Source organism: Panthera leo, chromosome B3, assembly GCF_018350215.1.
Source record: "Panthera leo isolate Ple1 chromosome B3, P.leo_Ple1_pat1.1, whole genome shotgun sequence".
NCBI classification, from domain to species: domain Eukaryota; kingdom Metazoa; phylum Chordata; class Mammalia; order Carnivora; family Felidae; genus Panthera; species Panthera leo.
Window position 1 is genome coordinate 125,205,823 of NC_056684.1, and position 17,074 is coordinate 125,222,896.

The 17,074-nt window shown below is 40.5% G+C and overlaps 1 protein-coding gene across 1 annotated transcript in view; it reads right to left on the reverse strand.

The window, feature by feature from the left end:
- The window catches only part of SEL1L (SEL1L adaptor subunit of ERAD E3 ubiquitin ligase), a 52,323-nt gene extending 35,893 nt beyond the window's left edge, over window positions 1-16,430 (reverse strand). The window contains exons 1-3 of the mRNA XM_042943989.1: window positions 16,251-16,430; window positions 10,665-10,702; window positions 9,386-9,620 (exon numbers count right to left, since the gene is read on the reverse strand). Of these exons, the coding sequence (XP_042799923.1) occupies window positions 9,386-9,620; window positions 10,665-10,702; window positions 16,251-16,320 (343 nt within the window). The 5' untranslated portion in view covers window positions 16,321-16,430. The remainder of the gene's footprint in view (window positions 1-9,385; window positions 9,621-10,664; window positions 10,703-16,250) is intronic.
- Between the last annotated feature and the right edge of the window lie 644 nt (window positions 16,431-17,074).

The following is a 17,074-nucleotide window of genomic DNA, read 5'->3' on the forward strand; positions in this document are numbered from 1 at the left end:
CCGGTGGAGTGCTTTTCCACAACGATGGTCTCCTAAAGGAGTTTTCTTGCACAACTAATTTCTTGCACACCCCAACAAAACAAAATAAAACAATGAAATCTTTTCATTAAAGTCACAACCTGCTGTAGGGAATGAACTATGTTTCCTAAGCCATCTATCTTCTGTTACATCTGATCACTAAATTAAGGTTTTATTCCCAGCCACCCCCATGTGAGTGACAATGAGGTAGAAATGCCATCCTATTACTCAACCAACTTGCTTATTTCATAGCCCAACTTAAGCATGATTTATCAAGTTTAAACTCGGTTCCTTCTGTGCCATTTGAAATAAAGCAAGATGCTCAACATTTGACTTAATTTTTTCTTTTTTAAGACTATCCGGATAACATGTTTATTGTTGCAGAGACAATCACAGCGATAGGAAAGAATACAAAATTAAAGAAAAATCACAGTCATCTTTAGCTACCACTGCAAATTCCCTTTTTTCTCCCCAGGTAAACAAACCACGGTTACTAGAAAAGTAGTTCACTTTTCTCTTTCACTTGCAAATATATAGGGGGGAAAAAAGTCTTTTCTTTACAAAAGGGACCTGTGATGGTTAACTGTGTCAGCTCACTGGGCCACAGTGCCCAGGTATTTCGTCAAAAATTATTCTGGATGTTTCTATGAAGGTGTTTGTGGAGAGTAACATTTAAATCAGTGGACTCTGAGTAAAGCAGATTACCCTCCATAAGTGGGTGGGTCTCATTCAATTAGTTGAAGGCCTAACAGAATACTGACCTCCCTTGAGCAAGCAAGAGGGAATTCTGCCAGCAGGCAGCCTTTGGTTCCATTTCTCTGGAGAACCCTGATCAATACAAGGATCATACTAAGTGAATTATTTGCAATGTGGCATTTTCACTTTACACTACTATTCTTGCAGGTGGCAGACTGCGGATTGGCTCACTCTTAACCCTTTCCTCACCTTCTGCAGAGCTAGGGATGGTCAAATGATTGTCTTGGTAGTTTTACTAGTGACTCCTAGGGGAGGTTCCTGCCCTTCTGATGCAGGTATCACTTCTTCCTGAGGACCAAGGAAGGTACAGCCTTCTGTAGCCTCCTGAGGTACAGCCACCATCAGTTGTGATCACATGGAACCAACATGAAGATGAAGCTAATTTACTAAGGAGATTGAATAGGAGAGAGAGGAGCTGGAGTCCTCAATGGCATGAGCCCTGAACAGCCTATGGAACCAAAAAACCCTCTGCTTTTGCCACTTTTGAACAGATTTTGTCATTTGCAATCAAAATGTTCTTTTTAAAAACTGCAAATATTCTATAATAGGAAACACCACAATGTAATCACTTCCCCTCTTGATGGCCATTTATTTATTTGTTTACAAAAAACGTTTACTGGGATAATGTGCAAAAAACAGTCACCACAGGGATGGCTGTTTTCCTCTGAAAGGTGGACCCTTGGCTAGAATCAGGGAACTTACATTTTGGGAGGGTTCCCACTACCCTAACTGATAAAAGTGACTCACTGGGCCTAAACTGTACAATGTGGTTTATGCTCAACATCTGTTTTCCTTCTGGGAACCTACAATTTTGGTACAGGCTAGGCCGAGAGTGATTACATGACTAGGCTGCATTAAAAATTCCAAGCACTGGGTCTCTAACCACCTTCCCTGGAAGGTAATATTTCACCTGTGTTGCCACACATGCTCAGGGAATTAAGTACATTCTCTGAGGAGTCCCCTGGAAGACTGCTGGAAACTTGCACCTTGTTTCATTTGGGTTTCGTCTCATGCTGATTTTGGTTTGTATCCCTTCTGCTATAATCACCCAAAGCAGTGAGTACAACTACTTGCTGAGTCCTCCCAGAAAATCATGGAACCCGGGGAAGTCTTGGAGACCCAAGTCAGCTGGCATCAGAAGTAGGATTCGCTATGATGACCCCGACCCACTGAAATACAGTGAAAGCACTGTTTGGGAAAGGAAGGACAGCGGACAGGCTGTGATGAATCTTTGGTGGCCAGGTGGCTACAGGGTCATCCGTGGGGTGCAGCAGCTGAGCTGCTCTCTGTTATGAGACATAAACGTTACCTGTGGAATCTGAAAATGATAGATCCAACTCCAGGGGAGTGAGCTCACTGCTTCTGGCCACAGTGGCTAAAGTGATGCCTTTGGGTTTTATGCTCTCCTCCAAATAGGAGAAAGGGCTCCCAAATTCCCAAAGGTGAACGGGCCAAAAATGTTAAAAGTTTACAGTGCTCTCTCCTCCAGGTGGGGTGGAGGGGCAGGATGGGGGGGTGGGGGGCAAGAGGGAATAAAACCAGGTCCTAGGGCCGGAGCAAAACTTCAGAGAAACCAGAAAGAAAAGGGAGGGAGGGAGAGCCCAAGCAGTTTTTTTTTGTTGTTTTTTTTCAGTCTAGCTGCTGCTGCAGTAGCCTCCCCTACTCCCCTTCCTCCCCTGCGTTCCAGCCTCCAGCCAGGATCTTCCCTGGCAGCTGTGATGTTAACATGTAAATGCCGAATTTATTTCTTGGCAGTTCAAGTAAATTTGCAACAAGGTAAAAAAAAGAAAAGGAATTTCTTTGGTAGCTTTGTATTTCGTGGCTATCACAGCTGGATGCATGATATAAATTGACATATAATGTTTAATACTTATAATTCCATACATGCCTGAGGAATCATCTTGATCAGGAGAAGCTGCAAAAAAGAAATGTGTTAGTGGGACACAACTTCCTTGCTTTTTGCCACCAGTGGGCGGGTTGGAATTTAAACTCCTTTGAGTATTGGAAATGGAACAAGTCTCTGTAATTGCTGGGTTTTGCTATGGAAGATTAGGATGTTTGCTTAGTGAAGCCCCTATAAACAGGGAGACAGTAAGAAAGAGGTGATCTACAGATACACACTTTTAAAGTTCTAAAGAACAGGTTTTAGCTGGCTACTGAGGGCTTGTGAAAGCAGAGGTCAGACCTTAGAGCCTGAAATGCGTGCCTGTGGGGATGGGGGTGGGGGAGAGAGGGGAGAGGGAGAGAGAGAAAGGGAGGGAACTCAAAGGGTGACAACACAAAAGGTGTAGCAGTCACTTTGCATGTCACTTAGAATTTCTGGCCCTGCAGCATCTAGCCTTTGCTGCAGAAAAAAAAAGCCTTTGGCTTTTAAAAAATCCTGAATTCACAGATCCTAGTTGCCTGGACTTGATTCTAAGCTCAAACCTGATGCTATCTGGGACAGGCTTCCAGCTTCAGTGTGAGCTGGACTGAACTGAAAACAGGAATAGGCTCAATAAACAGAGCTCGGATTCTGTGACCTCTGTACCTTAGGCCACCTTTCTGTGGGTCCCCACATTGTGAGAAAATCGTGAATGCTTGGGTCACATACAAATGCTCACAGGAAAGGAATTGTTCTTCGATGGGACTACCTGAAATCAAGCTGCTGACTGGCTGCATATTTAACTTGTGACTATTGCCCCAAGCTGTAATTTGTGAGAGGGTACATCGCAGGAACTATGACCCTCTATTCACTCCTTACAGGTTGAGTGGACTCCAGGCATGTCCTAATTGTGTCTGGCTCTCCTGATAAGCTGCCATCTCCAACAAGGACTGATTACGTGACCGCTTCCCTCACCTCTCCTGTGCACACACCTTAGTGCAATCTGATTATTCATTGCAGCTGTCCTCAGAGAAGGGTTGATCTTTTCTAGGCTGCTTACTGGTTATGTGATCAGGGCAAAAGGGGTGGGAAATTATGTAAACCTCTAAAACTTGTGAAAATTATGAAATTTTTTGAAAATTCAAGATTTTGTCCTGACTGATTTTTGAACATGGTGGTTTTCTGGCTCAGCTCTATAAAAATGCTCTTCTGAGAAGATGTTCTGCCCCTCTTACACAGAACCCCTCCAAGTGAAAGGTATGGATGAGACTAGGGGATGACTAAGAAAATACAAAATTATGATTGCTGAATGGAAACACTGATTTTGAAACAACAAGGAAAATCAAGTGAAACTCCTGCACTTGGAGAGGCATGAGTGAGGGGAGAAGGCATGATGATGTTTGTTTTTTGAAACTATTTCTGGAAGCTTCTTCCCCCTCCTTGCACCATTCCAAGCTGTTTAGAGTGCTTTGCATTCAGAGTGCTGAGCCTGTGCTCCTATCTGACAGGGTTGACCATGAGGTAGCAGGAGGCGGCCGGGCCCTTGCACCTGCCATGCAGAAAACTTCCAGCTGTTGTCCCCACTCATGAGGTGGATGCACTGGTCTCACTCTCATGGACAACAAAACTGTTTGGAGCTGACTGGTAGTGCCTCTGAAACTAAAGACTGAGCTAAATGACTTGGACTGCTGGAAACCCCAGGACAAGATGCCCATGGTAGGAGGCCACATCATAGTGCCTAACATATGCCCTGCTTGGGGTGCCCCAATGATGGTAAACTCTTTGTTTGCAGGGTTACTACACGTGCCCTCTGGGACTATATTTCTGTATGTGCACCCTGACTATCACGACACTGCCTCAGCTAAAACTTACTGGCCAGTTGTGCTGGGCCTGAATTGATGCTTAAGGCCAGGTAAAAAGGGTTAATACAGATATTTAAGGGGGAAGCCACCTGACTAAGGCAGGCCTTTATGATTAATGGGATTTGTTGACTGGCTGAGTCCAGGACCCATGAAGGGCATAATTGAAACCAATACTGCAGACTGTTCTCACTCTGTTGTCTGGGTCTCACTGAGAGTAACTTTGCTGTAAAGCCAAGACAGCTAATGACCAAGGGGGTAGACTATGCAGAGAAGAGCTCACACAGCAGGTTTTAACTTCTGTCCTTGAAAAGACCTGCTTATAAGGTCAGCCCTTGGCTGGTGTCTGGGAACTTAAGATTTTGGAAGGGTTCCCGCTACCCTGTTAGGAGTGACTCATCCCAACTGTACAAACAATATGGTTTATGGTGAACACCTGCTTTCCTTCCACGAGTCTGCAGTTTTGGTATGTGCTAGGTACAGAGTGCCCACATGACCACCCTCCTAAAACAACTCTAGGTATAGGTCTCTAATGAGTGTCCCTGGTAGACAGCATGTCACCCATATTGCCACAACTTGTTGCTGGAGAAATTAAACACGTTTTGTGTGACTCCCCAGGGAGAGGACCATAGGAAGCTTGCATCCAGTTTTTCCCCAGGCTTCACCTATGCATATTTCTCTTTATTGTGTTTTGTGTTCTTTTGCTGTGATAAACCATAGCTATAAATATGACTACATGCTCAGTCCTATGAGTCTCATGGAAAATCATCGAGCCTGGAGGTGTGGTCCTGGGGATCCCAGAGACAGTTGGAACTAAGTGTAAAATATTCAACAAGAAGGCAAGTGTGGCTGGAATCATGTGAGTGAAGGGAAGTGGCAGAAGATAAAGTCAGAGAGATAGTAGGGGCTTGATCATGGAAGGCCTTATTTGGACTTTATTCTGAATGTGATAGGAAGCCACTGGAGGCTCTGAACAGGAAGGAAAACTGGTCTGGTTGCTGTTAGAGAACTGACATAAGGGGGAAAGCAGGGACACGAGGCAGGAAGTTCTTACAGACATAAGACTCTTCAACTATCCTTGGGTGGTTCAGATCCACTTCAGAAAGGAGAAACTAAAGTTCTTCTTTAAGGATGAGTAGAAATAGGATAAATTTGGGCAAGGGGGTGAGGAAGGTAGTCCAAGCAGCAGGAAGAACTTGTACAAAGACCTAGAGGCATAAACTGCACGGTGTATCTGAAGAATGGTAATGGGTTTGATATCACTGAAAGAGGGTCTGGGGCAGAGCCACAGAGATGAAGTCACAGAAGCCAGCAGGCATGCTGCATGTGGAAGATTTTGGGAATCATGCCAAGGGGCTTATGTGTCATCTCACGGGCAAACGGGGAGATACTGCAGGGTTGTAAACAGGGGAGTTACGGATCAAATTTGGGTTTTAGGAAGATCAATATGGCAGAGATGTGGATGAGAGAACAAAGGAAGCAAGTCTAAAAGTAAATATCATAGTACCCAGTTCTAATGTAGTTGGGACTGCACACAAAACCATGCATATATAATTTATGTTATACATAAACAGAGAGGTGACATGATCAAATCATGTTAGAAACATGCTGACAAAAGACTTCCGGCAAGCACACTAAAGGTATTTCCTACCAGGCGGGTCCTTCCTACCTATGGAATGCTTTAGCAGTATGCATGTGGTATGTCTACACTGCTCACTGTACATAAACCTGGGATGTATATATTTATGAGGAATGACTTCCTAGAAAATGTCACACAAGCTATGCAGTTATCACAGAATAAACTGGAGATGTTTCATAATGGAAATAGCCCCATTCATGGACGTAACATTCCACATGCATCACTCAGAGGCTTCGTACGTTAAAATCCAGGCCAGAGTGCATCCTAGTTGAGGCAAGCAGTAGCTGGCAGCAGCCCTGGCAGTCACAGACTTCTCGACACTTCACCTGTGTCTTGTGATAATTGTATCTTTGAACATATTAGTCAGGTTTGGTGCTGGGTAAGATCTCTCATTCGTTGGAGTCCAATATACCAATCTGACCCATTGGGTTTTCTCACGATATTTAACTTGAAAAGGAAGCATCAGGATGAATGATGTATTTCCTAAACATACCCACCAAAAAGGGCTATCAGTACTGACAACTAAGTTGCAGTGCATGTCCCTGCTGCCTAGATTGTAGTGTCTAAATACAATTTCCACTAACAGGAATCTGGTTTGTGTGTGTGTGTGTGTGTGGGGGGGGGGGATGGCTGATTCATTTCTGGGTTAGGAAATGTAAAAGATAATTTAAGACATCCTACCCTGCCTGAAAAGAAAAAATGTTTAAAAGTTACCTACAATTAGTCAAAAGAACAAAGGAATGAACTTAAAGGAACTCTAAACAGGCACAACTGGGGTCATGTGAGCAATGAAGAAGGGTGACTGCAATAGCGTGAAGCACCAACATGTGAAACCCACAAATCTGTAATGATGCTCAGAAGCAAAGGAAAAGCAAAGCAAATAAAAACAAACAAACAAAAAAATGTACTCATTGGCCTCCTTTGGAGGTTGCTAGGGCACCAAGTTATTATTTGAAAATACTTCAAGGGAAAAACTCGAGCATTTATCCTGCTTATAAGGACTATATTTCAGGGTAACCAAATAGTTGATGAGGGAAAGTTTTTCTTTATAAAAGAATCCCAGATAACAAATGCAGGTGGAATTGCATGTTAGAAAGCCATCACTTTGCAATTCTTAGTGAAATCCAGACAACAAACAAAATGGTTGCCAAAACCTCTAGGTGAAATATCTGTGAGGAATTTTCGCATGGCTGGATCAGGCTGACACCACCCAGCTTCATTGATTCATCACCAGAAGTGGGACAATCAGATACTATATGCAATGCAATGTAAAAGGAAGTACACAATACGCTATGAGATATTCTCAATAAAAAACCAGAGCTGAATCTACCCAAGCCTGTAGAGCTAACTCCCAGTTTACAGACTAGACAACAGACAGTGGAACACGTTAAATTATATTACAAGGATATGACCAACTAGACCCAGAATGTGGGAAACTGTATAGCACAAAGGACATTATTTCTCTAACAAGTAAAATGAAATAAAAAACAAGGGAGAGAGAATTGTTATAGATTAAGAGAAACCTATGATCTTAGTTTGGATACTCATTCAAACAAATCACTTCTAAGAAGATATTTGAAACATCTGGGAAAACGGAGAGCCTGGGGATTGAGTGATTAAGGAACAACAGCTAATTTTGTGGGTGTTCTAATACTTCTGTGGTTTTGTTGGAAAAAAAAAGTCATACTTTGAGAGATACATACATAGGTGAAATAACATGTGGAATTTGCTGTAAATACTCTAGGAAAGAAAAGAGTTAATGTGTGTGGGGTGGCAGAGACGCAACAAGAATGGGATTGTAGAGGGCCACTGACTCCGGGAGATGGGTACAGGGGCCCATTACATCCTCTACTTTTGTGCATGTTTCAAAGTCTCCCTTATAAAACATAAAAAAGAATGAATTAAGCTATAGTATTTGGCAAAAACTTAAAAATGGTAATACACACTGGCTGAGGTGCAGGAAAAGGAGCAGTTTCAAAGGAAGTAAACAATTACTTTTCCTAAGAACAACTTAACAGTATGTATCGAATGTCTTTTAAAATTTTATATTTAGTCCAGCATATTTAAAAAACTAATTCTCTGAAAATTTTCATAGATGTGCGCAAGGATACATCTAAAATGGTCACCCAACAAAAAGCATTGTAAACAACCTATTTCCAACTTATGACATGTCAATTTTTTTTTTAAGTTTTACTTATTTAAGTAAATACCCAGCGCGGGGCTCAGATTCAGGATCCCAAGATCAAGAGACGCGTGCGCTTCTGACTGAGCCAGCCAGGCACCCCTACGTGTAAAATTTTTTATAGTCATTAACCATCACATTGTAAAAGAATACTAAATGATAAAGGAAATTGTTCAAGATAAACTGTTAAGGCACAAAATATAGGCTATAAAATAGAATATACATTTTGTCCCATTTTAGTCTTCTGAAAACTATGTATTTAGAAAAGATCCTGAGTTTTCTCCATGTTAACAGCTGTTATGTCTAGTTGGTGGAATTAAGATGCTTTTAATTTTTTTACACAGTTTTTCTATTTGCAAGTATGGGTATTTATAATAAAGAAATTGTATTTTTGAAAGGTCAAATCTGGATCAATTTCTAAAAGTAGTTAGTAATGGAAATAATAAGTGGGTATGGTAGTGATATCTGAAATAATAAACTAAATGACAGGAGGCTGATGGGACAGGGCAGAGTGGATTCATTAACAATTAATTTTAGAAGGATAGGTATTTAGCACACTCTATTGTGAGAAAGAGCAAGTTGTAAATTTAAAAACAGAGGGTATCAAGAAGGTTAAAGTTAGAAAAGAATTAAAGTGTATGTGAGCTTCAGTTAGAGGAATAAACACCTACATCAATTTCCTAGGGTGACAGGGAAGGTTATTGTAGCAAAAATCTTAACACAATTCTGAAAATAACCAGAACAGCATATTAGACAATCTTTCTTGAGTTTCTATTTTGTGTACCATGCAGACAGATAATTATATACTGGAGTGCAAAAAGAAATGTTAGGATATTACTGTAATACAAATGCAATTCTCATCATCAAATTCAGCTTATGTAACGGGTCAAATCCATTAAATGAATAACTATGACATATAAAAATCTAGAAAATCCTATACTACCACACTTCATATATTATATATGGTTCAAAATTAGAAACTAGACATTTGCATCTTTCTACACTGGTTTAAATTTTAGTTGTCTCCTTTCTAAATCAGGCAAAAGCAAAGAAAATGCCCAGACTACCTTGTTTCCGTACTTTCGATGGTTCTTCGTAGTCCTGGTTTTCTGGATTTGGAGATTCTAGAAAGCTGATTTCTTCTGTGACACTTTCCGCTTCTTGACTCCTGAGGCTGTCTTCCTCTTCTTGAATAGGTGATTCTAATTCTGATTCTTCTGAATCAAGAAAGATCTGACCAGCGACTACTCTGCCTGCTGTGCTGTGATCCTTTACCGACGACTCATCTGATGGCAAAGGGGTCTGAGAATGTAAAGTATTTTTAGTTTCCAACCTAATTTGACCACTACTTTTATTAATCCAGATACATCTCCTTCAGCTGTGAAGGAGCTGGTCGTCTCTCTAAACTCTGAATACATACCACTGTGGTATGTATTCATCACATGCCTTCATCACTTGCCTAACCTGACTCTTCCAATTTCAACTTAAATGTTACTTCCCCCAGGAAGCCTTCCTTAATTCCTGAAGTCTGGATTAGGGTCTTTCCCTATAAGTTCCCAACATCTCTTATACTTCCCCTTATGCTAGCCCCGTACTACAACTTTCTGATTCTTATCTGTGTTTCCTCAAATCTAGAGATCAGAGATCATAACTGAATGGTTTCCTTGGATGCATAATAATCAGCCTTATTCACTCAATCAACCAATTTAGCTCAACAGATGTATAAAAATTGATATATAAGTGGAAACAAATGGCAGAGGTTAAGCCTTCAAAATTAAAAATACTTAAAAAAAAAAAAAAACAGAAATAAAATCAATCTCTCATTAGGCAGGAAAAGTATTACTGCCTTGAGGCGCCTGGGTGGCTCAGTCGATTAAGCGTTCGACTTCGGCTCTGGTCATGATCTTGCGGTCCGTGAGTTCGAGCCCCGCGTCGGGCTCTGTGCTGACAGCTCAGAGCCTGGAGCCTGTTTCAGATTCTGTGTCTCCCTCTCTCTCTGACCTTCCCCCATTCATGCTCTGTCTCTCTCTGTCTCAAAAATAAATAAACGTTAAAAAAAAAAAATGTTACTGCCTTCAGGCTCTTACACAGCACATTTAAGTTAAAATTAAACCTAATAACCAACACTGTGAATGAAAACACAGTATTTATTATTCTCCTTCCTACAGGTCAGTGATTCCTACCTTCCCCCCCTCCGGAAGAACTAGTACACTGAATATCAGCTATGTTTTTCTTAACCCAATTCTATGCTCAAAAGATGCAGATTTCATATCCTTTTTAAGATACATGAATCCATACTTTTAAATTGGGCATTAAATACTGGTCCACGCAAATTTTAGTACACACCTTGGAATCTAAGGATTCATCTTGACTGCCTTCCTCATCTGTAAAGAAATTTTAAGACAATTTTAGTCATCCTTCTTGCTGGAAAATTGCAGATATTATTAAAGCACTTAATAAGTACAACAAATAATAATCAGACACTTGATAAATACACCTAGAATTACCTAAAAATTGCTTGTGTTCAGCAACTGCTCAGAAAATACTAGGTGAAAGCAAAACAAGGGGCTGGCTGGAGTAGTCCTTCTTCTCTCCCCGGGCACAACGGCAGCTCCATCTGTTATATAGGCAGGAAGACCAGCTACCACTACCACCACCAAAACCAGACACTTCTGCACATAACCATCCAATTCTTCTGCACATATTAAGTCTACTACTAAGAATGTGTTACTAAATTTATAAAAATCAACCTCTGATTTTGTGGTTCAGGATACCACCTATTATTTTCCTCTGATCAGAATCTGGAATTACATAGCTTATCTTAGTACTGATTAGCATCTTACTGTTCACTGAGACTACTAAAGATGGACACTAAGAATTATTATTATGTGAGTGTACAATTGCCAGACTAAGATATTTAGGATTTGTGTTCTACTCTATTCGGGATATAACCAGATACAAATAAAAAGTAGCATCAAACCATCATGTTTCTTATTAAGAAATTAAGATCTCTTATTAAATAAACAATGAATCTAGACCCTGGTTACACCTTTCTTCCAAACTCCTATCTGCTGCTTTGGCTTTGTCCAATTATGTTAACCTTCCTTCTATTACTCCTTTTGTGCTTTCCTATAACTTCTTTTCTGGCAACTTGTCATTCTTTTTTCTGATCTTATACAAACACATTCAACAACCCAGTGTCCATATGCATGTGTTTGATCTTTGTATTCCTGGCCAGTTTAAAAACAACTGCCACATGATCTCTAAGTTGCCTTCTTAGTCTTAAAATTACCTGATTTTATCCAGGAGTGAGCTTCAGTATTGCCTGCTCTGTAAGTTATATGGGAAATTAACCAGCAGACAAAATGCTATAAAACCATGTGCTTTTTACCAGGAAATTTGGTGTTCTGGTTGTCATTTATCTTTACTTCATATGGTTACACCCTAAATATTATTCATAACTTGCAACTCTTTCAAGCCTAACAAAAACATGCTTTGGGGTTTGTATTATCAAAGTAGTGAGCTAACTTTAAGAAGTATAAGCAACTCATTATGTACAAAATACACAACACTATTTCACAGTATTTCTCTTGAATATTTGAGAAAACTAGTCTACTACTGAGGTTTTGCCATATAAGAAAAGTGCTGTCAATTCACATATTTAAACCATAGCTACTTCCACAATAACTACTTTTAGACTGCCTTCCAAATATGTTTTTTTTCTGATGAGTGGGGAAGAGGAAGGTATAGCATGCATTAGTCCCATAGTGCCCATAACATTTAGGTAGTGATGCCAGTTAATGAACAATCATCCTTCATGCTAACTTCTTCACAAGTTTTACCCAAAGCCCAAGGTTTAACATACAGTTCAAATTCCATTCTCAGCAAATCTTGGATAAAGGAAAAAAAATCATCTTCATTATATATCAAAGTTGTATGTATGGGGGCATCTGGGTGGCTCAGTGGATTAAGCATCTGACTTTGGTTCAGGGCATGATCTCACGGTTTGCGGGTTCGAGCCCCACATCAGGCTCTGGGCTGACAAGTCAGAGCCTGGAGCCTGCTTTGGATTCTGTGTCTCCCTCTGTCTCTGCCCCTTCCCTGCTCATGCTCTGTCTCCTTCTCTCTCTCTCTCAAAAATAAACATTAAAAAAAAAAAAGGTTGTATGTATGGATGTGTTTAATCACAAACATTAACTAATATATCAAGAGCAGTCATTAAATGCACAGATATATATAGTATATACCTACATACTGAAACTTTAGATGAGCTGGAACTCTTAAATTACTGATCACTAAATCATGAAATTTAGTACCTTCTCAACACAGGTCACATACGTAGCTAATAGGTATATAATACAGACACCTATAAATAAATTTTAAGATATGTACATTTGAGACACTACAAGCTATTAGACGTTTGACTGGCAAAATGTGTTTCTGAACTCCAAGAGACATGGAAACTTGTGACATCAGGGTTATTTCACGTGAATTGCATCATGCTTCTCTCTCTTCTCTCTTCAAACTAGGAATATATACTAAGGTTACTGGTAAATAAGAGAACTCTCTCTCATTTACTAAACTGGGAAAGACTACTCCAGATGGTAGTCTTAAGGCATAAGCTATTTTCTCTTTCAAACTGATATATCCATTCACATAACACTTTTATAGAAGTTGCTTATAATCTAGAAACTTCTCATATATAGCAGTCAGGTAACAATTAAAGACACTGAAGTTATGCATAAATAAAAAGAAAATAATAATGCTTTTATCAGAACACAGACATCAAGAAAAAAATGCAAAAGAATTCAACGAAGAGTTACACATTTCTCATTCAATAGCAACACATCCAAAATATAATGGTTTACATTACTTTAATAATTGTACACCTTCCTCTGAAAAAGACCAATTTTCATTATATCAGCTAACCAAACTGCAAAAAGTATCAGGGATATTCTTTCAGGGAAAAGTAATCATCACAGATTCATTTTCCAATTTGTTATGTAAACTAAACAGACTGATAGACCTTCAAACTCAGAAAGTATTAAGAGTTTGGCGAAAGACAGCAGACATCCTGTTCTCTGATTTGCCATAGATTCTGTGCAGATCCTACAATACCCCTGATTTTAATTACTCCCAAATCAAGGCCTGGAGAGCTAGCTTCAAAACCTGGCTTCATTACATGTTAATACATACATGGTTCAATACAGCAAGCTTCCTTAGCCTTTTTCTCAACGCATCAAGAGAGAGTAATACCACCTGCCCCGTTGACTCACAATGTTTTAAGGAACAAAAGAACAATGAAATTAAACATCCTCTGCAATCTCAAATTTACTCTTTGAGTATGATAATAGAACTATTATCTGAAACACTTAGCAGTGGATCTAATTTAAAAGATTCTGTAACACTGTTGGCACAAAGAAAAAAAAGTAAACTATCTCTTCCTGTTGAAAATAAGAAAATATGTATGTCTTTTTTTTTAATGCTTTTATTTTTGAGAGACAGAGTACAAGTAGGGGAGGGGCAGAGAGAGGGAGACACAGAATTCACAGCAGGTTCCGGGCCCTGAGCTGTCAACACAGAGCCTGACACGGGGCTTGAACCCACAAACAGTGAGATCATGACCTGAGAGGAAGTCAGACGCTTAACTCACTGAACCACCCAGGCAACCCAAGAAAACATGTATTTCTAAGTGAGAAAAATTATAGCATTTTTCATTATCAAGAGAATGAAGGAGAAATGCCTTTTTAATGCCCTCCTTTATTTATTCACAGGAAAAAGAAAACATTGCTAATAAAAGTTTCATATTTTTATATGCCTCTAAGACAAACTATGAAATAATAGCTACTAACAGTGACAGGATAGATATTTCCTTTGTTGGCCGATTATATTCTAACTGGTAATAAATGCAACTTGCTCTAGGTAACCACTAATATTCAAACTTTAAGTCAACACAAATTATGACCCAACACTTGAGTTTTAAATAGGAGCAAATCTTTAAATCTAAACTAATAATGAGGTGGACTTCCTGTATGAATAAGCAATTTAATGAATAAAAAAGTCAACTAAAAAGCCATGTACTCAATTTCTAAAACTTTACCTCACACAAGTGTTTTACCATATTTGCACTTCATGTGAGTACAGTACTGCCTTTATTGTTTGTCAGCACAAACATCTATACGGTTTTAGTTGTGGCTAAACATGGATTTTGCCTCTGCCAGAGAAATGCTTTGGCACAGTTTAACTACAATGGAAATCTCTGCTTACACCAACACAGTCCAAAGATTTAACATTTCAGTCTTAATAAACTATTTTAACTACCCGAGAATCCCAACTGTTGCTTAAATGACTTCTTCAAGTATCATCTCCACTGACATGAAGCTCTAAGTATATGAAATAACTTAATGGAAGATGCAGGAAAATGTTTCTACGCTTTAATTTTCCTTAAATTTTGCAGACTGAACTCGGAGGAATATTTACCATGTTCCTTAAGTAGTTCTTATACTTTAGCGTGAAGAAATCACTTGTGAACTTTGTTAAACTACAGATGGCTGACCTGTTCCAGACCTAAAACTGCATGTTTAACAAACTCCTAAGAGGAATTCTGATGCAAGTGGTCTGAGGTCCATCAGTTACTCTATCCATTACACTCAACAGCTTCATTTCATACTTCTTTTGGTCAAATAAATGCAAGCAGGGCTTCAAGAGTTATGTAGAGTTTTTGAAGATTTGGTTATGAATACAAACCATCACTAAAAGGGGATAAGGCAGACCTTAAAGGATGATGTTGGCAGTTAAGTAACTAGCATATGCTTGTTGCTTTTGAAATGGTATCTCAAACCACATTATGGATAGAATTTTAGGTTTAGACCTCTCATTTTAGAAACAGAATGACGTTATGGCATCGACTTACAACTAGGACAGATAATTTGGGGATTCAAATAACCATCTGGGAAATTTTCTGTTGGAAAAAAAAAAAGGGTTGACATTTATACCCTGCCTTGTTCCAAAAAAATTTAAAGCCGCAGAACAGCTGTCTTGTTAACTAAACTGATTAAAATTCAAAAGCTTTATTGTACTAATTGTTTCTTTACCAACAATTAGAAACACTGTTTCTTTATCAACATTTTCAAAATAGAAGTTTTCAGATGTAGGCATACTGAACTATTAAAAAATAAAAAACAAACCACAGTATAAATCAGCTAACTGGAAAATCAAGTCAAAGGCACATTTCTATATCTATCCAAAAAATGAAAACGAGTTGCTATGCATTTTAAATCTATAGGGACCAAATTTTCTCAAAAATCATAGAGTTACTGTCAACAAACATGGGGGAACTCCAACACCGTGACAGAGGTAAACACCACTTCCTCAGGAATATTTCCTGAAAAGGGATAGAGAGTGGGCACAATTATATCAAAAGTCTTCATTTTTAAATAGACAGACAAGGGACCACCTCAGGTATTAAGCAAATCCGCCAAACCACTGTCAACATCCTGGTTTTGATGGCCCTTGCTCTGCTCAGTGATAGATCCAGGTGTGTCAAATACTTAACTTACAAATCTCAAGCACATAATCTGTATGAGAGTCGAGGAAGTTCCAAAAGGCTCAGGTACCTCTGTGGATCTAAGCCAGCTGTTGGGATTCATTTCCAGGGTCAATTCCTCATTCGCGAGGAGTTGCTTAAAGTTTGTTAAGTGAGGAGAGGTGTGGGCAGGGTGACCGCCCCTTCTTTCCCTCCCCTCTCTAGCTCCCTAAATACCCGCTCTAGTCCAGGCCAGCCAAAGTCCAAGGAAAGACAACGAGTGACAGGCTAGTGCGAGGTGTGACCAGAGAGTGCAGTCTCCAGCTTGAGCCCCCACGGCCCTGCCCCGGGATGGAGGCCGGGGGGCGGTGGCTCCCGGCCTCCAATCCGAGGGGGCGGATACTGACCCGAGGACGCCGAGGCCGAGCCCAGCAGCACCGCACAGAGCAGCAGCGTCAGCCCAACCCGGACTCGCATCCTGCTCTCGCGGCCGCTGCCACCCCCTGGAGCTGTCGCTTTCGCCTCTGCCACCACCAACTCAGCCACCGCCACCGCCTCACCGCTGCTCTTCCTGCTCTGGTCTCCTTCCTCCGCCCCTTCCCAGGCCTCCCTGCCCCAGTGCGCAGCCAATCCCCGCCCGCCGCCGCGGGCTCCGTGCCCAATCGTCGCAGTCTTCCCGCCCACCCTATTGCTCCGCCCCCGGGGTCATGCATTGACCAATCATTTTGCGAGGTTCCCACACGGGCTTTCCCGGTAGGACCACGGCCTCACCGACATGGCCCCAGCTAATTGGTAGATCCTGGGTTCAACCCTCCCGGAATCCGAGCGTGGGTCCAGGGCCGGGAAGAAAAGAAAGTCACCCAGGACTACAATTCCCACAATGCACTTCATGGGCTTCTCTCGACGTGTGCTCTTGGAAAACGTAGACCATTGTGGGGCAAGATTTAAAAATGCAGGTAGGTGGCTGTCGAAGTTAAGAGGACTTACTTAAGTAACATCTGGGACAGACATTAATTCAAGGCCACGAACTCACAGCCCCTGTGTGTGTGTGTGTGTGTGTGTGTGTGTGTGTGTGTGGTGCCAAAATATATATCAAGCAGCACACATTGTAAGGGTAATAGTTTGCAATGTGTATTAAGCTCTTATTCCTCTTTGTTTTATTTAGAAATTTTGAATTGGACAAAGTGATATCAACACTGAGGAAGAATACAACAGCTAGACTGAGTTCGAA